The 22,611-nt window shown below is 35.7% G+C and overlaps 3 protein-coding genes across 5 annotated transcripts in view; 1 reads left to right on the top strand and 2 right to left on the bottom strand.

The window, feature by feature from the left end:
- Positions 1 to 580, bottom strand: part of gfra1a (gdnf family receptor alpha 1a) — a 75,342-nt gene extending 74,762 nt beyond the window's left edge. The window contains exon 1 of one of the 2 annotated variants that reach the window (XM_016457873.1): positions 203 to 580. In XM_016457873.1, coding sequence (XP_016313359.1) covers positions 203 to 242 — 40 coding nt within the window. In that variant the 5' untranslated portion in view covers positions 243 to 580. The remainder of the gene's footprint in view (positions 1 to 202) is intronic. The other variant, XM_016457874.1, reaches the window with a different exon arrangement.
- Positions 581 to 3,412: 2,832 nt separating this feature from the next.
- LOC107666572 (coiled-coil domain-containing protein 172) lies at positions 3,413 to 10,915 on the top strand. 2 transcript variants are annotated; one of them, XM_016457983.1, is made up of 8 exons: positions 3,413 to 3,646; positions 3,813 to 3,898; positions 5,012 to 5,128; positions 5,402 to 5,567; positions 6,598 to 6,699; positions 6,808 to 6,910; positions 9,726 to 9,813; positions 10,717 to 10,915. In XM_016457983.1, the coding sequence occupies exons 1-8, from the start codon at positions 3,568 to 3,570 to the stop codon at positions 10,771 to 10,773; spliced, it is 798 nt and encodes a 265-aa protein (XP_016313469.1). In that variant the 5' UTR covers positions 3,413 to 3,567; the 3' UTR covers positions 10,774 to 10,915. The 2 variants fall into 2 exon arrangements, with proteins under 2 accessions (XP_016313469.1, XP_016313470.1); XM_016457984.1 differs by having other exon boundaries at positions 10,036 to 10,915.
- A 43-nt stretch (positions 10,916 to 10,958) lies between these two features.
- LOC107666573 (uncharacterized) lies at positions 10,959 to 13,783 on the bottom strand. Its single transcript, XM_016457985.1, has 6 exons — positions 13,680 to 13,783; positions 13,482 to 13,570; positions 13,226 to 13,340; positions 12,816 to 12,928; positions 11,553 to 11,667; positions 10,959 to 11,378 (listed from the first exon to the last, which is right to left on the bottom strand). Exons 1-6 carry the CDS (start codon positions 13,729 to 13,731, stop codon positions 11,203 to 11,205), a joined length of 660 nt encoding a protein of 219 aa, XP_016313471.1. The 5' UTR covers positions 13,732 to 13,783; the 3' UTR covers positions 10,959 to 11,202.
- Between the last annotated feature and the right edge of the window lie 8,828 nt (positions 13,784 to 22,611).

The raw sequence follows: 22,611 nt of genomic DNA, 5'->3' as shown, positions 1-22,611 counted from the left end.
ATATAGGCTAGAATATATGTAGGCTATATATTGGACAGAATCAAAAAGACTACAATATGAGAAACTCTTTTTCTTATAGTCTTGTGATTACATCTAAGTTTTAATCTTAAATACAATGCTGCGTGTCTGTGTACTAATCGATTGCTATATCATTTAGGCTACCAATCAATCACCGAATATTTAAAATCGCATTCAAACTCACCCAACAGCGGTAAAACGATGTAAATAGCGGCGAAAATCATTGCGCTTTTTATCCGTGGGTAAGTTCGTTCAAACACGCAATTTATTGTTTTGACTATGAAAAGAATAATCCTTTCTCATTCAGGTCCATTGAAATGAAACATCGTTAGTCACAACGTACATCCAGAGCAGCCTATATAAGAAAAAAACGGTCCGTAACCTAGTCCAAAACTGTCACTAACCGATATGGAATGGTTTATTGGATGAAGACTCATAGACAACGTTACAAAAGGAAAATGAGTCGCGAGGCAGCAGAATAAAACTCCAGCTCTCAAGATATGCTCGTGCGACTGAGCGCGCGACAGCACTGTGGCATTCAGTTGCGCTGTAACCCAAACCAAAAACCACACGCGACTCAGTGCACGCTCAGCGCTTCTGCGTGCTGCACGGCAACAGGACAAAGACATCCAGTTTTGCCACTCCAAAACTTATCGTGTTTACTGCTCTCTGTTATTGTGTAACTATATATGGGGGTTATGCAAGTTGCTTGCGTTCTATTTCTCGTCAGTTGGTGAGTGTGTTTAAGAGATTGCACTGCTGACGCTGAAAGCGCATTTGTTTGCCTGACCTGTAGATGGTGGTTGGACAGTCTGGTCTGAATGGTATTATATGAGTAGATTAGTCTGGTATGGCACTGGTACGTTGCTAACCAGTCAAATCAAGTTGGGTAAATCATTTACACGTATTGTTCCGCGTATCAAAGTCTAAATATCCAGATGCGTGTACATACTTAGGCTATTAAATAAAATACTACGAAACTACGAACACATAGGCGATATCAGCCAAAATATAGTTTTGTTTCATGCATGATGATCACATATAGGTGACATCATCATGAAGACCGTCCCTTGGCGGTAGTAATTTATCAAACATGCAAAGACATATTCTCATTAAATAAGAATAGGCTAAATTGCCTATACAAATAAATAATGCAGTTTTATTTAAGAACGTTATAATAGGCTACTTGTTTGGCCATGAAACATTTAAAATGACTTGTTTTTCTTTAACGTAATGACAATATTTGAATAGTTACTATGTTATGTCTTTCATTCTCAAAGTTTTGGTGCGATCTCGTTCACAGTAGTTTATTGCTTATTGAAAGACTGGTGGAGGTCGCCATCTGTTGGTACGTATGTGCATCTTACTAATGGAATGACTAGACCAGTGGTTCTCTTCTCTCCAGAAAAGGTGCTTGATTTTGTACCTTTTAATAAACACAAATCAGGGTCATTAGCTATAGTTAGCCTAACTAAAAATAAAAACACATTTATTTGTTAACTCAACTGTAATAGTTATTAATAATAACTAATGTAATTGTTAATGAAAAAAAAATAAAAGTATAAATAAATAAGAATTTGTCACTGTGGAACTTGTAAAACACTACTACTCTGCTCTAGCCTATAGCTGAACATGAGTGACTGTCTCTGAAGAGTGAAAAAGCACACAGATGTTATATATTTTAGATCCAACAATTGATAAGGGGAAAACTGAAAGTTTGTTTGCCAAGTTTAAACACTGAATTGAAAAATTGTTTGGGTTATCAGAGGTGAGTGTAAAGTTCCTGTTCACAGTGACAGTGTTCCTACTAAAACATAGCCTAAGTGTTAACATTTAGTTTTAATTATTATTTAAATATAATTTGTTAAAAAAAAAAGAAGATTTTTAGGACATTACTTTCCAGCTGAGAACCACTGGAATATCCTTGTGTCGAGGGCACAGGCTGGTGGATTACATTCTACTTATTCTGTCCTATTAATTCTTTTTACAATTTAATGGCTTTATAGTTAACTATGGTGAAACATAAATCCATATCTCCTTATCAATGAGATGAACTTTTACATGAGAAAAAAAAATCGAAAACTTTTGATATTTATCCTTATGTCCATAGTTACTTAAGGATCAATTACTCTGACCAAATCTATTGACAACTGTTCAATCAAGAGTCATGCTCCTCGTCTGGTTTAAATGCATTTCTCAATTAACCTGAGTTCATTTCATTCTAATAACCGTAATTGGAGAACTGGGTTTCTACAGGCCATTGGTGACAAGCAGGGTTCAAGATCATTTGAAATATTCCCCTCACCTCATCGCTCTTTCTCTCTCTCTCTCTTAATGGGAATTATCTGAATTGTAATAACTAAATCGATTTAGGCCTGGCTCCAGCACTAAGATTTAAGGTGGGCCGGACAGTTGGGGTGGTGGGTGTTGGATGGTTTCTTGGATGGGTCAAGGCCTGATTTGCACTGTATCATACAATAAATGAACGTGTTTTGATTTAAGAGTTTGATTGTTGAAGAAAAAGTCTGAAAAACATGAAACTCATTTTGCAAATGAATGTCAAAATGATATAGTCACCATCATATAAACTAGAACACTTTAATGTGCTGCATGGCACCAAATCAAGACCATTCTTTCCAGCAGTGTTTGGGAAACTGGAGAAGTTAAAGAATGACGTGACAAATGCTGGACCAAATGGCACCAAATTAAAGTTATTGATTGCTGACTGTGCTTACAAACGCCAAACAATAGGGAGATTGACAGTTTAAATTGCACTTCAAAGTAATCTGGTGATGAATGAAACCGTTAGTTTAGGAGGCCAAATGACTGAGCTATCTCATGGGCTTACACATTTCTCACAGGTGGTGTGTCTAGGTACACCTCTGCCAGTGAATCATTGGTGGGTAGGCTACTGCAAGGCTATTTATCGGACGGCCACTGCCTGGAAGTTAATGCCATTGTCAGTATCCACTCTACATGCTCTCAATGGGGTAACGCCAGTGCAACTTCTGAATAATTTGATCTGAAATAATAATGAGAATAAAGTCACCTGACTCCAGGTACCAAGAACAGATTCATCTTCTTTTGCCATCTTTACACTGCTAAGGAGGCAGATAACCTGCATCTGATGTGGTATATATACAATGAAACAGCCCATTTAAACATTAAGTTGCACATATAAGTTACAATTAAATAATATTATGCTTGAAATATAAAATTATAAATAAAGAAAAACATAAGTATATATAGCTATAGTATAGATACATATACTAGTTCTGGTCTACCAAGAAGTTCATCGTAGATTAGGCAAAGTTTGTTTATTTGCGTTAATCAACATGAATTAAAGTGTATAGTGCGGACTGGAGAAAATCGTTGTTGCTGCGCATGCGTTTACGCTCAGTAAACAGGTACTGCGCATGCGCATCGCGTGAGTAGAGTAGCCCTCTCATCTACTACGTTTATTTTGAAACGCTTTCCCCGCGAAACACCAATTACAAACTAACCTTTCCTGTTTTTTTCCCCCTCATTATTATTGTTATAATAATAAAAATGAGTCTAGACACTCTTTTTGAGCAAATTTTATTGACAGAGCAGCAGGTGTCAGAAAACATCAAGCAGCTTCATGAAGGTAACAGCAGATTAGTTAACGGTTAATTTGAGATGAACTCGCGAGTGTTTTTAAACGTGAAGAAACACCAATATAATTATTTCACATTAAATATTTAAATATTTCTTAAGTTTGTACAAAATTAAGCTTGTAGCGTTAGAAAATGTTCGTTATTTTGCTCATTCAGTTAAAGCTGCCATCAAGAGTGTTCAGGACAAAATAAACTCCTCGCGTGAAAAACTGGAGGACGCACATCGTGAGCTGGATGAGAAGGTATGGTCAGTTACCCAGTGTTTAAAAAGAGACGCATAATGACAGATTAGAAAAGATTAATTTCCCTTTTCATTTTTCTTAAGTGTTATGTGAATGCATAGGCCTACCTCGGATAGAAATATTGCCACACAGCAAAGGATGTGCACTGTCACTCATCTTAAAGTTTATCTGTGCAGAAAGCTGATATGCAGTATTAATATCCTTTGGCGCTGTGAAAAGGCATTCTGTTTCATGATTAAAACACTTCATCTAATGGACAGGATACATTAAAATGGAGTGGATCAATTCAAAGCGGCACTGCAAAATCAATCTCGTTTCTTTCAGATTACATTAGTATTATTGTTGAAAACCGTTAAAAATACAATTAACCTTGCAAACATATGGTATACAGTTTGTTTGCTACCAATGTCAGACATAGTAAGTCAATGAGCAATTGAATCATTCGATTAAAGAGGTCATTACATGAATACTGAGGTCAATACAGAGACTGACTATAGGATTCTGAATGCAAAAGCAGATGTGTCCTATTCACATAAACTGATAATCATGCAGTGAAGATAAATATTTGTATAAAATGTATGTTTAGCATTTTCACAATTCATCCATTATGCATTGTGGCAAGTTTAAAACATTTAGTACAGACTCCTTGAATGACCTCAGTGATCCACCTGAGATAGTGAATGTTACAAAAGACGTGTCTAATTTTCTGCGTAATATGTTTGGTAAGACCAACGCGTCCCGTGTAATTATGAGACGTAATTTGCGTGCATTCTTTGAAGCCAGGTAGAGAATAATTACCTGAAGGATCGTTGATGTCTTTCACACTTGACTGAGCTGGTAAAAGGAGAGAAGCAGAGACTTGAATTCCAAAAGGCAATGCTATGCCAATTACAGAATGACCTACAAACAAAATGATATAAGCTTACCTTAACCAACAGCACTGAAGCCACTGATCCGACAGATGAGCAACATGCTGTGCTGCCGCAATGTCTTTGTGCAGCCAGTTAGAAAACGTCACTGCTGTGAATGCAAAGTTTATTTTGTGGGATGCTTCATTTGGGGACCATCTGACACAAGACACTGATCAAATTCATGATTAATTTGTGATTGTAGGCTCAGCTCCTGGCTGAAACCAAACTGCAGTTTGTATTGATGAGAAAGCGACAAGATCAGCTGGAAAGGCAGAAAGAGGAACTCCTTGGAATGCAGAGGGATCTCAAAGAAAACCTGGTACATACAACCTTCCACATTGGAGTTATATTCCTTCTTTTTGGAAAGACCATTGTCTCCTAATTACACACTCCATTAAAACACAACAAAGTTAAGTCTGAAACGATATTATTATAATTATGAAAATAGTCACCATCATGTGGACTGATAAAGAAAGTTTTCAGACCTTGCATTATCCATCATCCACTACAATGCACACGCTGAAGTGTTAAAATAATGCTTTTGTACTATTTGTAATCTGCATAATAGCCTTTCCATTATTTTAAATTTCAGGACAGACTGAAAAGAGAATCCTGTGAAGAAAGAGAGAAATTCTTGAAGGACATGATAACTTTCAACAGTGAATACAACCTAATCAGCAACAGAAATGCTGTTTTTCACACCCAAACCCTATCTAAAATCCAGAGCTTGGAGCTGGAAGCTGAAACTCTACACAAAGGTGAACGTTTTTTTTATTATTGTTTTTAAAAATCAGACAAAAGTATTTAATGCACTGCACATCAATGTATTACAAACAAACTACCGTACATAAGACAGATCTGATCTAAATGAATCCAGTAGTTGCGGGGAATGGATAGTTTACAGTCACTGCTGAATAAGATAATACAGGCTTACACATAAGTTTTAATATCAGGCAATTATCCATCATTATGTATAGTACTGTTCAAAAATGTATGGTTAGTAAGTTTTTTAAGTCTCAGCACGTCAAGACTTTTTTTTGTATCAAAAGGTACAGTAAAACAGTAATACTGAAAAAAATTTTTTTTCCATTTTAGGAAACGTTTTCTATTTTGATAATTTTTCAAAACGTGATGTAAAACTGAATTTTCAGCAGCCATTACTCCAGTTTTCAGTGTCACATTAGAAATCATTATAATATGCTGAATTGGTGCTAAAGAAACAGTGTTGGAATGTTGAAAACAGTTTTGCTGCTTAATATTTCTTTGAAAATTGCAATGCATTTTTCTTTCAGAATTCTTTGATTAATAAAAAGTTCAAAAGAACAGTATAATTTTGAAACATAAATTCTTTGTAACATTGTTTTTACTTTCACTGTCAATCAATTTAATGCATTCTCATTGCTGAATAAAGTCAATGTTTAAGAAAAATGTAACTAAATATTTTAAAGTATTTTTGACTCAGCTATGGAAGCTATCATAATGTAAATCATTCACCCATAAGATTTAGCAAACTATTTGAGCCAAGATTAACAAGCACTGAATGACTACCTAGCCTTTGTTGACATGCTGAAATGTGCCATTCAGCTTGCAGAAAATGCATGGTTGTTTCACAGGTTTAGATAAAAACATATCCGAAGGTATAAAGATGGTATGACAAGGTGAAAACAAAGCTTTGTATTCAGAAGGCATCCACAAAGTTATCATTGCTTGTTCTTCAAAGGACTGTTTGTTGTAGCTCTAACCACCTGCCAGCAGGTTACTTAAGTTGTCACCTTTGCTGTTCCTCAGAGATGGACTTGCTGAAGCAAAAGAACACTTTGCTAAGCTCCATGGAGGCAGAGAAGAGATCACTAGAAGCTGAGCTCCAGGATATACAATCACAGCTTACAGGTAAAACAGGGCTCTGCTCACTTCCTCTGAACTTCCTCTAACAAAGTTTAGAAATATCAGTGTGTCAAAATAGGCCTCTCATCCCTTTATTTTTCTGATCGTCTGCAGATACAGAGAGAGATCTGAAGGAAGCAGTGGCTCTGACAGAGAGTTTGAATACAGAGAGGCTCATGGTCCGTCAGAAACCCTTGACAGACAGCACCTGTATTAGGCAAGAAAGTTCTCACCTATCGTAATGTTAGTGTGATAGCATGATCCATGAGGAGCGTGAGTAAATATTGCTGAATTTCCCTTCATCCATCTCTCCATCTTCCTCCTCCTGTCACTTCACCATGTGTAAATAATGCAGCATTAGGTCCATTCTATTAATTAGGTCTTTGATATGTTGCTTACTATGTCCGGTCCAAAGCTGGTAAACACAACTCCTTCAGATCAGCGCCCCACTAGGAAGTGATGATGGAAAGGGGATCGATAGCTAGCCTTTCTCAGGAAGAAAGTTCCTCCACTGGGGTGCGTAAATCATGCGTGGGGGTAGTGTGTGGAGCGTAGCACAAATCTTCCTCATTAATTGGACAGGCTGTATAAGCTCACAGGATGTGCTGAGGATGAGGCTTTTGGGACAGCGCTGCTAAGCTCAGGATGTGTTCATTCCTCTCCTATGTAGTCATGAATCACACTTAAACACATGCCCCCATCGTGCATAGGGCAGTTTTTCCCCTCTATTGATCATCTGCCATTGAACACATGTCAGTTAAAATTAACAGTGTCTATGTAAGTGGAAGTTATGAGAGAGACTCGGCATCCCAAACTTTACTACATTGCAAGGTTTTAGTGATCTATTTTGCTAATGTGAAGATGTTTCTAGTTTTAAATGTTTTATGACTCTGAATAAGATTTTCTTTAACTTAAACAAACCTCCAAGTTGATTTCCAGTAGTATTTTGTGAGCTTATTCACATTCCTTATTTGCAGGTCATACCAAATAGATAAAAAATTTTTTTTGTTGTAGTTGTTTTGTAGGGCTGGGTAAAAAATATCGATATCTCGATAATTATCGATTCTCATTTTTACGGAACGATATCGATTCTTAAATCCCAAGAATTGATTAGTCTAGCCTGTTTTCAGTTAATGGACTGAACGTTGAAGGGCACTTCCCATCCAATACATTGCAATAAGCATTGTGCTTGGGTACTTTTAATATGAAACAAAGTCTCAGGTTTCAAATTCTGTCTATTGTATTGCAGTATTCAAACAACAAATGCCGCTTTGGCGCTGTTTAATGTGGAGTGACAGATCGCTGTAGCACCTCAGTACAACAGACACGGCAGCGCAAGACGCACGTGAACTGATCATCTCCTCCACATTAATACCAATTTCAGGATAGAAAAATAAACTGTAGAGAGGGGCATTTTGCTAAACATATGCACCATATAACATATTCATTATAAATTTTACCGTTCTTCAGTGTTTAATTTGTTTGAATAAATCCATAATTTTATGACAGCCACCATTATGTTTATATAAAAAAAAAACAAGTTGAAGTAGAAATATTATGTAATTGTAACTTTATTATTTTAAAAACTTCATTAAGTGAAATTTTAACAAATCAGTTAATTTTAACCTTCGATATTATAATAATGTAGTACCAACTGACTCTCATGTATATTTTACAGCATAAGTTGAGAGATTTTTTTTCCTTGAGAAAATTTGGCATGTACTGTACCTGATATGTATACAAAATAATTGACATCGAATCGAATTGGTAATCGAATCGAATCGCAAGCTTGTGAATGAGAATCGAATCGAATCATGAAATTTGTGTCAAAACCCAGCCCTATTGTTTTGTGTGAGTGCAAATGTATACAACATAATTGTTTCAAACTTTATTAGTAAATGCTAAAATCACTTTAAAAATGTGCATTCAAACAAAACATTATTTTATGTTGATTTGCCTTAATTGGTTACATCCTGGAAACCCATTAAGCTGGAACAAGAAACATCTCATTTCAAAGAGGTTTGCTTACTCTTGTTCTGATGACAGTACTCTGTACTTTGAAAATGTCTTTCTTTTTTCAAAGCAATTTTTCAGTCTAAAGTAGCTCATTTAATTATGTCTTTATATGAAAAGATAAGCATTGGCACAGTATATATTCAGTTTTAATTAGTCCCGTAAGTCATTTCTTTACTACACAGACAAAATTGTGGATTTCCAAGACTGTGGTGTGTATCACATACAGTGTGGCTGTATTTGAGCCTTAAGGCTTGTTTTTCTCTTAAAGTTGTAGTTGTAACCTGATAAAGGAAGATTGTATACCATTTATGTCATTTTTGTGATTATATTCTGTACTCAGTAAATATGTGCTTATTCAAGGTTGGCTTTTCTTGTAGTATGCTGAGGATTTCACTGTGCTCGCTTTAGCAGAGACACCCCTCAGGCTCTGCTGAAAATAAGTGCAAATTTCCTGCAATCATTTCCCTGAATATGAATTGTTGTATGAATGTATGAATCATATCTATCTATCTATCTATCTATCTATAAACAACCAGTATTTAGACTGAATATGAATATGAATTGTTGTATGAATGTATGAATCATATCTATCTATCTATCTATCTATCTATAAACAACCAGTATTTAGACTGAATATGAATATGAATTGTTGTATGAATGTATGAATCATATCTATCTATCTATCTATCTATCTATAAACAACCAGTATTTAGACTGATGTTACCTTGCAAAATTATTTCTAACAAATACATATTAAGTAGCTTTCAGAAAGTACACATATTACAGTAATAGTTCTATAAATAAAGTCTTCTTTCTCTATTCTTTTAGTTCTCTTAATAATATGAAGTGTAAACTTGAATGATTTGAACCAGATTAAATTTTTTTGGGGTGATTTGAAAAGATATGATGTTGAAAAGAGATCATGTGTCATTTTAAGCTTGTATCATTTTGCTTTGAGCCTCATGATTGGTTAACCATTACCAGTTCTCCTGAATGTGCCTGTGTGTGCCATTCAGACTCAAGAAAGAGCTGGAGTTATATAAAGAAGAAGAGCTTGAGCTTCTGCGAGAGACCCTCAGCTCTGAGATTCACTCCCTGCAACTGGTAACTATGTTTTTTCAAACACAATGAAATTAAAAATGGTCTTTCTCATTGACACTACTACTACTACAATCTACTTATTCCCAAAGCTAAGGCACTGAGGAAGTATTTTAAGCAGTTTAGTTTGAAAAATAGATGAATACTGCTATTGAGCTTTCCAGGCACATGCTAATAGAAATGTGTTTTGTATCATACACACAATGAAGTAAACTTTTTTCTTTGCAGAAGTTATCACAGAAGGGCATATTTTGTTGAGAGTGCTTCAGTGAGACTTCAGCGTGTGCTTCAAAAACCCTCTGTTTTGTAGGCTTATATTACTGTCACTTAGGTTTTGCCTTTAAATTATTTAATTTAGTTGGTCACAGACTTCATGTACAGTTTAAACAACATTGTAACAACTATAGTTTAGATATTGCTTATTTGTACTGTTAAAAAGTTTAACTAAACTAGCTCTTTCTAGAGTGGAAATGTTCTTGTTATTAACACAGAATCAGTGTTATATGCACTGATTCTGTGTTATGCATTCACGTTGCAGTTTTATCTAAAATGCTGATAACACTGGCATCTAGTGGTTCTATTGCAACAATACATCCCAAAGAGAAAAACACATAGCTTTTATCTATGCTTGCAAATAAATTGCATTCATGTAATTTCCAAAAATAGGCTGCTGCTTTGTTATTAAATACGTCATTAAACATTTTGGACACAAATGGAAATTGACTATTTTGGCTGTCTAAAGAAAATCACACATGATTTCTCAGCATGGTGGAAATGTTGCACATCCAGCAATCATGTTTAAAATGAACAGGGGCAGATTCATTGACCTGAGGCTATGATTGGTAAGATTTGATGACTGGTGCACATCTGCCATTAAGCTGATCTGTCTGATTCTTGTCTCCTCCTTAGACCCCAATGGGAAGATTATTCCAGCCACGGAAATTAAATCCTCTGAAGCCCTCTTAGTAATAGGCTGCTTTATTTTCCCATTGTCTGAACATATTTAATTGTATACTGTAAAATCGCTTAGAGAAACATGACTAATGTCTAAAGATTTTGAAAATCTCCCCCCAGCAATTAGAACTGCTAATACTTAGAATAAAAAAAATAAAGAGGCCTAAATAAATAAACAATTCTTTGTAAATGATGCTGCCTGTGTTAGTTTGCCCTTTATGCTTTACCCTTGTCATCTACTAGGCTTGGGTATTTCTGTACTGGGCCTTGTCATTATGAAGATTCATTAGTTGTTACATCATGTACAGTAATTCCTTAAGTGTGACATTTTATTAACATTTTTGCACTTATATGACTCCAGAAACTTTAGTAAAATGAACTTTGCACAGAATATCCACTATGTCAGTTCTGAACAATTTTTAGATCTCCTTAATTCTTGTTTCAGCCACAGAGAAGGCTGGAAGACTCTAATGATTGTGTAATGCCTGCCATAACCAACTCTGATTGAAAGATTTTTGTGATGTTCCCCATTAGTTGTTCATCGCTCTTTATTTTCTGACAGTCCTGGCCCTCAGGGAAGTAGGCAGAAGGGGCTCCTGACACTGCAATGCGGGACTCTGCAGAGAGAAGTTAATGGGAGATGTAAGAACACCTCATTCAGAACACCTTAGCATGCAGTACTATACTATTCAGGATTTACATTAGAGAATGGTACCAGTAAACCTAAGAGATTTCTCCATAATATAGTCAAATTTAAACAAACGGGCATGTGTAATGTTTTCAGAACTTACTGTCGCATATAGCCAGCCTGTTGCCACCAATGAACTGTGTTGTCCACTTCTCTTGTGTGGCAGAACTGCATTCCTCAAACAGCCTTGATCTTCTTATAAAACTGAAATCATAACCCTGTTTGCATAGAAAGATTAAATACAGAAGAATAAATGTTTTGTTTTTAGGATAGTGGTGTGTACCCTATAGGACTGGCATGGATTCTGTTGTTAAGCTTGTTGTCAATATCTTGGGTTGTCCACTGGGAGGTGCTGATGAATCAGTGGGTTCTGTCTGTTGAAGTCTGTTGAAGTGGAACTTGCACACTTGCAAAGTACAACCTGTCACAGTAGCCACACTTGCAGTCTTTGCGCTTCATTGCTTAAAGGGGTCCTATTATGCTCTTTTACAGTCTTGATTTTGTTTTGGAGGATGTACTAGAACAGGCTCTCATACTAGGTTGTTCGAATATTTTACATTATTACAACACCTCTCTCCCCAGTCTGGCTTTGTAACTTTGCAGATCTTTTTTATGCTCAAACAGCAACATTACAGACTAACTAAAGTTGAAAAAGTGAAAAAGCATAATAGGACCCCTTAAGTATGTCATTTGCTTCAAGTGTTCAAGTGAACACGTTTGTAGAACGTTTTGATTAGGTTTATTTATACATTTAGAGTTTCACTACTTTTCGCATTAAACTTCAAATAAAGTGTCTATTCAGTAGTCCATATAAAAGTGAAAAAAGCATTTGCAAACATTTTACAAAAGTGCACATACTCTTTGCAAGTTCTTAAATTAAGATACATTTACTAGAGACGCAAAATGAAATAAAAAGATAAGTCTTGTTTTCTGATAAATTTATCAAAAAAACTTTGTGATTATAACAAGAACAAATTTCTGCCAATGTAGTCAGAAAAATTAAATTCATTAAAAGGGAAAATTATATTATATCAGATATTTATTCTTAATCATAAATATTTTTGTTCAGCTTCATACGACTTCTTCATTTTCAATCTCCAGTAAATGTATTTAAAGATGTTTAGATATTTGTTTTAGAAAACAAGACAAAAGTACGGAGGAAGATCTTTTCTTTTTTTTTGTTTGCAGTGCATACAAAATTGAATGTCATGACTTTATGAATTTAAGAATTTCTGCTTTGATTTAAGACCTTTTCAATACCCGCAGAAACCCTAAACTCAGAAATGTAATTTATAGTATAATTAAAAAAAAAACATAGCAAAAATAAAATGTGTCATTATAGCAATGAGAATAATGTACAATATACCGCATTGCACATAGGTTTACAGTAGACCTTGTTCTTCACAGATATACACAGCAGGCCTCCATCCTCTGGCACATCTGGAGCTGGACAGTTTGCTGGCAGTAACCTTCGTAACTCTGTGAAGAGAGGATCTGTTCAATACTTTATAGACATACATTTTAGCTGTTTAACTTGCTGTCTTTCAACTATATTTAAAAGTAATTGCACATGGTACACATCTGATACCTGGTTGCCGTGCTATGTTTGCAACTGAAAATGTCTTATGAGATGATATTGCACTATATTGAAGTTTTGGAAAAACAGCCTATATGCTGTTGAGTAAAACATTAAGTATATGCTAGCGAGTAAAACATGGTAGGATAATCTCATAGTATGTTGTTTAGAACCTTTTTCGGAGAGGGTTATTGAATTACCTTCATTTTGTTGCTTCTGGATGATATCAGTCAGTGTTTGTAGTTGGTTAAAAATGTTTGCGTTTTGGTATGCTGTCCATGTAATAGATATTGTTTCAAAACAATTTTTCATAGCCTAAATAAAGAGAGTTTAATATAAAAATCTCATTTTATTTTTATACGTACCTGCAATAGTCAACAATGATTTTATTAAAATAACATTTTGTAAGTAAATAGATAGTTTGAGTCTGCATTGTAGCTGTAGATAATTCTATACCTGAAGCTGTTTGTCAATCTGCTCATAAGTAAATTCAGAGGAAGAACAGGAAGAATTATTATTTCCATGAGCTGTAGTCGATAGAAATGCTGTAGAAAATCACAAAGACATCTCCAGTAAAAATCTTTATAGATATATAATAATCAAATCATTCAAGATTTAGCATGCATGATGTGAAGTAATCTAAACAATGCTTACCAAAGAGCAAGCAAAGCTGCTTCCATGTTCTGCTCATTGTTGTAAATTTCATGTTGTTGGTTCTTTTGCAAAAGACTCTGTGCTATGCTTACCTCTGAATCATTCTTTTTTGGAAAATTTATTGCATCATAGGTTAATGTGCACTCATCTTGTTGACCAAATTACAACACACCTGCTGTGAAAATGCAGAATTTCTAATGTTTTGAAAGAGTCTGTTTAATTCTTATCATTAATTTTATTTTCTGTCATGTTCCCAAAAAAAGACAATCAGAAATGGACAACGTGCCAAATGTTTTCACCGCTCAAACAGAACAGACTAATTGCCAGAACACAACTAGTCTGGTATGCTTCATAACTCTTTTGTTGTGTATTTCAACTTCTGTTAAGTTGTGTTTTGCACCCCTGCATCTCTGTAGGATATTTACTCACTCACTGTTGATCAGAGTGGTTCTGGACTTTGGACTAAGTGGTTCTTAGCTTTATCCTAACACAGACTTTGGCACCTTGCTGCCCCAGTCGCTCAACTAGGTTGCCTTGACAGTAACCAACTGTGCCAATATTTATACCATTCACTTAAAGGGATAGTTCACCCAAACTGACATCATTTACTCACCCACAAGTTGTTCCAAACCTGTATAATTTTTCTTCTGCTAAACACAAAAGAAGATATTTTAAAGAATGTGGGTAACCAAACAGTTGTTAGTCCCCATTGACTTCCATGTCATGGAAAAGAAAATACTATACAAGTAAATGGGGACCAGAAACTTCATACAGTAAATGCTGTTCTTTTGATCATTCCATTCATTAAAGAATCTGGGAAAATATGAGTCATGTGACTTTGTCAGCTGCAGGAATGGCTGCTGAAAATTCAACTTTGTCATGAAAGGAATAAATTAAAACGTATTGAAATGAAAGAGTTATACATGAAATATTGTTACAATTATATTTAATTATAACAGTAATTCACACTATTGCTGTTTTTTAATCACATAAATGAAGCCTGGGCAAGCATAAGACTTCTTTTAGAAACTTAAAAAAAATTTTTTTTACAAACCCCAAACTTTTGAACACAGTCTAAATAAAAAAAAAAACAATTAAAAATCATATTTCATACAAAGAAATCTGTGTAAATCCCAGAAGTGTTTATTTAAATGTATTAAATCATAATTTAATTTGCAGATCTTATTTTTTTATTAACTGCGAGTTCACCTTACAATGTATTAGTGTGTTTCAGGCAGTCAAAGCATGTAAGACCATTGTCAAACAATTCACTAGAGGGAGCACGACTTTTGGGCTAATGAATATTCACTCTGCAGGAATACCTAGACATTAAATCATGCCTCAAAGGACTGCTCGCTCAAACAAATTAAATCATAATAATTACTTTCTCCTCTAATTGCTCATTTGTTTAATTTGAGGATTAATTACTGCAGTACACAGCGATGACAAAGGCTTTAAGTAAACTTATTTTACTTGATTGTAGAGTCTTTAGTTGATTGTGTCTTTTGAGGGTGAATACTGTTTTAATGAGAGCTCTCCTGTTATGGCTTAAGAGGTTTGGAAGTGATGATTGTACGGCCGTGATGTCCTAACCTTTTCTTTAAGTATCTCCACACAAGCAGCTTAAACACAGCTTTACATTATTAAACATTTAATGCCTAGCCAGTGGCCTGCCAGCCAAAAACAGAGTGGCTCTTTTCTGTTGTTTGTGGGGTATGCACATCCCATTGATCATACATTTGTTGAGTAGTTAATGCTGCTTATTGCAGTGTAATTCTTTATCAGCCAAATAATTGGAGTTGTGTTCATTTTGCATTTTTCATTTTGCTGCTTAAACTTGAGAACTTGGCAAAAATGCTACATTTTTTCTGATTGTAATTACTGAGCATAAATCATAGTTTTTTTTAAAATTTATTTTCAGTCTAAGACAATTAACTGCGTGAGCCTGGCAGAGGGACAAATGCGGATGCTTTTCATCTGTTGTGTTAGGACAACCACTGCCTAAACTGCTTTATACACAAATTAGCAGATAATGTTTCTGGAACAATGTTAGTTTAAATGGAAGTTGGTAATACAAAGAAATCACTGTGAGAAAGACAAGGAGATATTTGAGGTATTGGTTACTTTAGGAATCATAAAACAAGTTCTCTCCGAGCATCTGGACCTTTGCCAACACACTGTCACATCTGAAACCATGGAGGTTTACTCACTAAAAGAGACTGCTGATGCTAATAGGTGTTCAAGGGGTATTTACAGATTAATATTTACAAATATTTTTTTTTCTTGTACAGATTCCATCAGCCCCTCAAAGTCTTGCATGAAGACAGACTGAGGAAGTAAAAATCTGTTTTGTAACACAAATGTGACCCTGGACTGCAAAACCAGTCATAAGGGTCAATTTTTCGAAACTGATATTTACACATCATCTGGAAGCTGATTAAATAAGCTTTCTATTGATGTATGGTTTGTTAGGATAGGACAATATTTGGCCGAGATACAACTATTTGAAAGTCTGGAATCTGAGGGTGCAAAAAAATCAAAATATTGAGAAAATCACCTTTAAAGTTGTCCAAATGAAGTTCTTAGCAATGCATATTACTAATAAAAAGTTAAGTTGTGATATATTTACGGTAGGAAATTTACAAAATATCTTCATGGAACATGATCTTTACTTAATATCCTAATGATTTTTGGCATAAAAGAAAAATCTATAATTTTGACAATGTTTTTTTTGGCTATTGCTAAAAATATACCCATGCGTCTTAAGACTGGTTTTGTGGTCCAGGGTCACAAATGGGCTCTTGTGGTTACCTTTTAAACATTTAGAATAAAATATAGTGGAACATTAGACACATCTTGTCACGTATACACACTTTGCCCTTTTTTGCAGTTTTGTAGTAGTATAAGTTTTAGACGTAAATACAAAACATACATCAGAGGAGCTTTGCTGTTGCACGTGTAGGCCAACATCTATAGTAATATCATCCGTATGACATTCTGCCCTTGAGTTATAGTTTTAATTTCACTCTTTACACAGCTGTAAATAGGACAATTTGAATAAACTATAACAGCTCATAAAAGTGTCAGAATGGAGGGAGATGTCTATTAGATTCTCTCTTCTCTTTATGCCATAAGTAAGCACTTGATTGACCTGTTGTGACAGAGCATTAAAAAAGGTGCTGCTCGATCTTTTCTTATTTTATTTTGTGAAAAGTGCATTCTAGACAGATGCATTCACAGCTAATGGTTGTTTTTTCCCCATTCTTTGTCAACCCATTTTTCATCACTCATATATGTATATATATGTACATATGTGTGTGTACATATTGCTTTTCAGAATTTGATTTGCTTAGCTGTAGTTAGCTAGTTAGCTACCCTAAAATTTGCCATTTTAATATCAGTATACTGAAAATATATGAATACTGAAATTGACACTGTTATGTAAATGGAGGGTTTTGCGGGTTTGTTGTTTATCTACCCTGTCTAATTGTGATGTTCAACACGTGTAAAGGAACAGGTTAGATTTTGCATGTGGGATTGAGAGTTAGAATGGTTCAGGCATTATAGACGTACTGTAGATTGAAGCGAGGATGTAAAATGGATGAGAAAGTGTAAACTCAGTTGAAGTGTACATTCAACGGAGGGTTCACATGGCATTAAAGATGGATTGGCAACAAAAAGACATGGCTTTGGAGTAATAAAGAAGTATAGAAAGAATGTGCACCTATCTTATTGCATTTTCTATGTTTCATGTTCACTTGTGCGTGTAGAGAAAAGTAGAAAAGAGGTGAAAGTTGACACTTAAAAGGGAGTATAAGGAACAAGGGATTGGTTAATAGCATGCCTTAAGCAGTATACTCAGAGGAGAACTTTGTGTAGCTGGGATTTGGCATGGACCGAGTGTTGGCCAATCCTTGTTATAGAGGGTCCTAGGCAGTAATCTATCCAATACACCCCACAGCTGGAAACCTTCTTTGATGTATGCTTGGATAGAGGAGCTCAAGGGCAAATGCTGATGCAAGGCCTCCACAAGGGCCATGGTATTTATAGACTTGGCATAGAACAGAAGGAATGAGGGTTCGTGATGCCTCAATACAGACTAGCTTACTCATGGGAAGGAATAGAGAAAGACAGTGAGGAGTTTACTTTCTTTTCGCTCTTTTTACCCTTCAGTCAAAGAGCAACTCCATCTTTTCAGACTTTGAGCTTAGTCTTTAAACATTTGAAATTAAATAGGAATTGCTGTTCTGTGTTGAGCTTCCAAAAATCAGGTATGAATACCTTTTTGAAATATAACAATATATTTTCAATTTGTTGCACATAGAAGCAGAAGATTTTGAATGTGCCGGGAAAATGTTCTGTTGTTTGATCAGAACAATAAATATTACTTTAACTTTTCCTTCTTCTGCCACAGGATAGCTTTGCAGCACAGTTTGGTAAGATGCTAGAAACTTTGAGTTTATCAAGTAGTCTACCTAATGTTTGCACTGGTTACAATGGCAATTGCAGAAGAAGTTGTAAATATGACAACATGTTAAATATGCTGTCATTCGTTGATTCATGTTGGAATTTAATTAGAATTTAAAATGAAAGAAGAGGGCAAGGACAATTTTTCAACTGTTCCAGGTAAGGTTCAATCACCTTTGGGATTAACATATGAGTCAAATCCACCCTTGGGTGTTCTAAGCATCTCGTATTTTCTGCTTACTGAGTGGTGCAAAGCCGTAAAAAAACAGAAAAACGGCTATGTCACAGCTGCTTTGGCTCAAAGTGAGGAACATAGAGGAAAAGAGAGAAAAAAATACGCTGCTGGCATTTCAACACCAGAACACCTCAGCCAATGGCTGGTTAAGCATCCTCCCCTAGTGCTTTCCTAATTCTAAATGTCACTGGTGTGCTTGATGCTTTTACACCCTTTCCATCAGAAATGCCATTGCTTTGGGTTATGGCTTCATTGGCTGCTCATTTCATGTCACATCATAATTTTTGTATTGTTTCACAAAACTTTTTTTAGCTTTGAGTTTTTAGTTTGGTATGCTGTAACTAGTAATGTAATATTGTGAAATGTTTTTACATTTTAAAATTATGTTAATATATTGTAATATATTTTAAATTGTAATTTATTTATGTGTTGGCATTTGGCAATGCTGAATTTTCAGCAGCCATTACTCCAGTCTTCAGTGTCGCATGGGCTCTTATGGTTTCAATATTTAGTATAAAATGTTGACACATCACATTTTGTCACATATACATTTGATTCTCGTTGCTATTTTTGCCGTTTTGTGCTAGTATATAATTCATTTAATATTTCCTAAGTTTCCTAAGACAAAAAAATACATCAGAGGAGCTTTGCTGTTGACAACTATGTATTTCCGTTTGCTCATTTTAAATGATTTTAAATGCTACACATCGCAAACCATAACCATCTGAACTGTCAGATAAAGATATTTATGGTCTCAGGTTTGTGTTTTTGTTGGTTATTAAAAAATAAGATTTTCCCAGAAAATAGCAACAGATGTTGGCAGACATAACAGTGCTTTGTGTTAATGTTAAAGGGTTAGTTCACCCAAAAATGAAAATTCTGACATTAATTACTCACCCTCGTGTTGTTCCAAACCCGTAAGACCTTCGTTCATCTTCGGAACACAATTTAAGATATTTTTTATGAAAGCTGAGGGCTCTCTGACCCTCCCATAGACAGCAAGGTAACTACCACGTTCAAGGTCCAGAAAAGTACCAAGATGATCGACAAAGTAGTCAGTGTGACATCAGTGGTTCAACTGTAAAGTTATGAAGCTATGAGAATACTTTTTTGCACAAAGAAAACAAAAATAATGACTTTATTCCACATTTTCATCTCTACTGCATCACTTGTGAACGTGCGTCCACAAGTGACACAGTAGAGACGAAAATGTGGTATAAAGTCGTTATTTTTGTTTGCTTTGCGCTTTAAGTTAGACTATAGTTCATTCAATCACTGGATTGACTTTTTGATTAAAATACACAACTAGATCACAGACTAAATCAGGAAATTATCATTTTTAAAGGCAAGTCTGTGTTAAATGTAAATGTGGCTTTTTAGCACATGTAATCCCTTATCCCAACATATCATCATCCATATAGTGCAGCAAGCGTGCAAGACATCTGCAGACCTCGCTACACCGCCTAAAGAGCACTGTGTAATGGAGCTTGCTTAGTGACCCAGTTCAATATACCCAAAGACTATATTTTCATCTAGTTACTTCGTCATTTTTTATAACCTCCGACATTATTTATGTGAATTGAAAAGGCTGGGGTTTGCTCTCCAGTGGTGCAAGCAAGTTGAACGAACACTATTATTTTGAAGTCAGAGTAATTCAATGTATAATGCATTTCCTTTTTTTTTCGTAAAGAATATAAGTTTCGCTTTGTCTTATTTTCTGAATTAGAGATTTGCAAAGCAACATAAATTACTATCGACTAGGAACTGAGCTAGTAATGCCATATGGCTAAAAACTCTGATTGGCTGATGGCACCACAGCAATGTATGCAATCAAGAATGTTGGTAACCAGAGAGTTTTAGTACCCATTGACTTGCACTGTATGGACAAAAAACCCTACCGAACACATCATACTGTACAAGTCATACAGTTTTGTAACAACATGAGGGTGAGTAAATGACAACAGAATTGTCATTTTTGGGTGAACTATCTCTGTAATATGTACAAAACTCACATAGAGACCTTCAGATTGTGTATAATAATGGGTACATTGCTCACAGCAGGTGATTTGAGGTCTCTCACTGCTAATTTGATTGTATTTGTTTGTTTAGCACCATATTTTCTGTTACGAACATGCCCTTTGCTATTATCATTGTGGGGAATTGCTTTTGTGTTCTTATTAGAAGCACAGCGGGCCACAGTTGAGATGCACCTCCATCGCTTACATCTGTCAGTCTGGTATGCTGGGGATGACTGTCAGAGTAAACCGCTTATGTGAAATCTGAACAGGTGCGAGGTCAAGTTTTTATTTTATTAACCAAGGGCAAGCTTTTAACATAATTTGTGCTACAATACAGGTATGCCATGTGAATGTTGTGGTTCATAGACCAAACTATGCAGAAAGATACCATTCTGAGAACCCTTCTGACCCCATTAGACTATAGTAGTATCTGGCTTGTGGCTTGGCTTTTGTAAGAAAATTTGCTTGATAGAGGAATCTAGGTTTCCTCTGGTAGGGCCACACAGTTTCCCTTGCCCCCACACTGCATAGTTGCATAGCAATTGCATATTATACTGAAAGTTTGTTTTAACATTTTTAACTTCTAAAAGATAAACTCTCCTCTGTGAGGTTTGCTTTGGATGTGATTTGAATGTGATCACATTCATTGGCTTGTGGCACGCTTCACTATCTTCTTTAATTGGATTCTTCATTAGAGCGCAGAGCAAAAAGGAAATGGAAGCACGATGGGACATTTGACAGCTATGAGATGTGCATTGTCCTTAACATCACTGTAAGCCTAACTCAGGTATTATAGCTCACAAATCACAAATAGTCACAAATCTTTAAGAAACAAGTCTTTTTATAACGGCTCTATTCCAAAAAAGTACATAAAATTCACTGCAGTTTCCAGCTGAAATTAATACTAGATGCAGTCAAATGACAACAACTTTCCGTTTTGCTCTGTGATCTAAATTGTGACTATAGGGGCAGATTATTGATTTAATAAAGATGTATTTTTGTGTGTTTACTTGCGCAATACTATGTTATGACCTTAAAACACAGTTATCATAGTGCATGCTTTGTATGCTGATACATTTTGATGTTTGCGTCACATAACCAGCTCCATATGTCTGGCTTTTTTCATGTAGTAAACTTGCTTCGTAGCTCACCTGGTACGGCATTGCTCTTTCGATGCAGAGCTATCGAGTTACGTGAAAAGTGTCATGGTAAAAGACCTCAAAAACTAGAAGTAGGGATGCTCCGATCAGGATTTTTGCAGCCGATACTGAGTACCGATTTCTTGTCATGGTGATCGGCCGATACCGATGCCGATTCTGATGCTTCAGGCTTTATATAGACGGTTTCATTGGGTGCACGCGCCTGGCCCGAAGTTAACTTCCGGTCTGTGTTTGTTTATCAGTCTGGCTATGGCGCCGGCTACAAACGCAGTTAAAGTTAAGGTGATGAGTAGACTGAAGTTGGGCTCAAATGCAGATTATTTGCGGGTGGATAAAATAAATCATAAATAATGCTGTGGGATGTGTTTCCCATACATTTATTTATTTGTGGCGACCCGCTACAATATCAAAACTGACCGATTTTCCAAAAGGCTTCGTTGAATAAACATGAGCACGTACTGTACGTTTAAAAATCAAAACGAGGCCCGGTGTTTTTATATCACTGTATTTCTTAAGGAAGACTATCTTTACAAAATTTTCGATGGCATTTTCATTTAATCTTGCATGTTATATGCCTGATAAAGCAGTGTTTGTGAGCTCAGCGCTGCTGTGTGTACAGCTGTAACCGGGGAAACCTGTTTCTCCCGCTTTAAAGCACCTCCTGCTGGCAGAGAATGAATTTGCATTTTCAGTAGGGCTGCACGATAAATCGCATGCGATATTTAACGCGCATCTTATCAGTAAAGCCGGTTCTGTAATCAGCGGTAAATCTCCATCACCTGCGGGCTTTCACATTGAGCAGCATTAACTACGCAGAGCCGTTGTTCACTGACGAGCTGCGCAAAACCACATTCATATTGGCGCGATTTTTTGCGCAGCTCGTCAGTGAACAACGGCTCTGTGTAGTTATTTATGTAGTATTTTCAGTAAGATTTACGCTGCAAACCGCTTTTCCTATATCCACGGGCGCTGCGGATCGGGTAATAAAAAATGCATTCTGATTATTTGCGGGTGGGTCGCGGGTGGATAAAATAAATCATAAATGATGCAAA

Source organism: Sinocyclocheilus anshuiensis, unplaced genomic scaffold (genome assembly GCF_001515605.1).
Source record: "Sinocyclocheilus anshuiensis isolate Anshui unplaced genomic scaffold, SAMN03320099.WGS_v1.1 scaffold63, whole genome shotgun sequence".
Taxonomy (NCBI): Eukaryota; Metazoa; Chordata; class Actinopteri; order Cypriniformes; family Cyprinidae; genus Sinocyclocheilus; species Sinocyclocheilus anshuiensis.
Note: the sequence above shows the minus strand (reverse complement) of the source record. Positions and strands in the feature narration are given on the sequence as shown.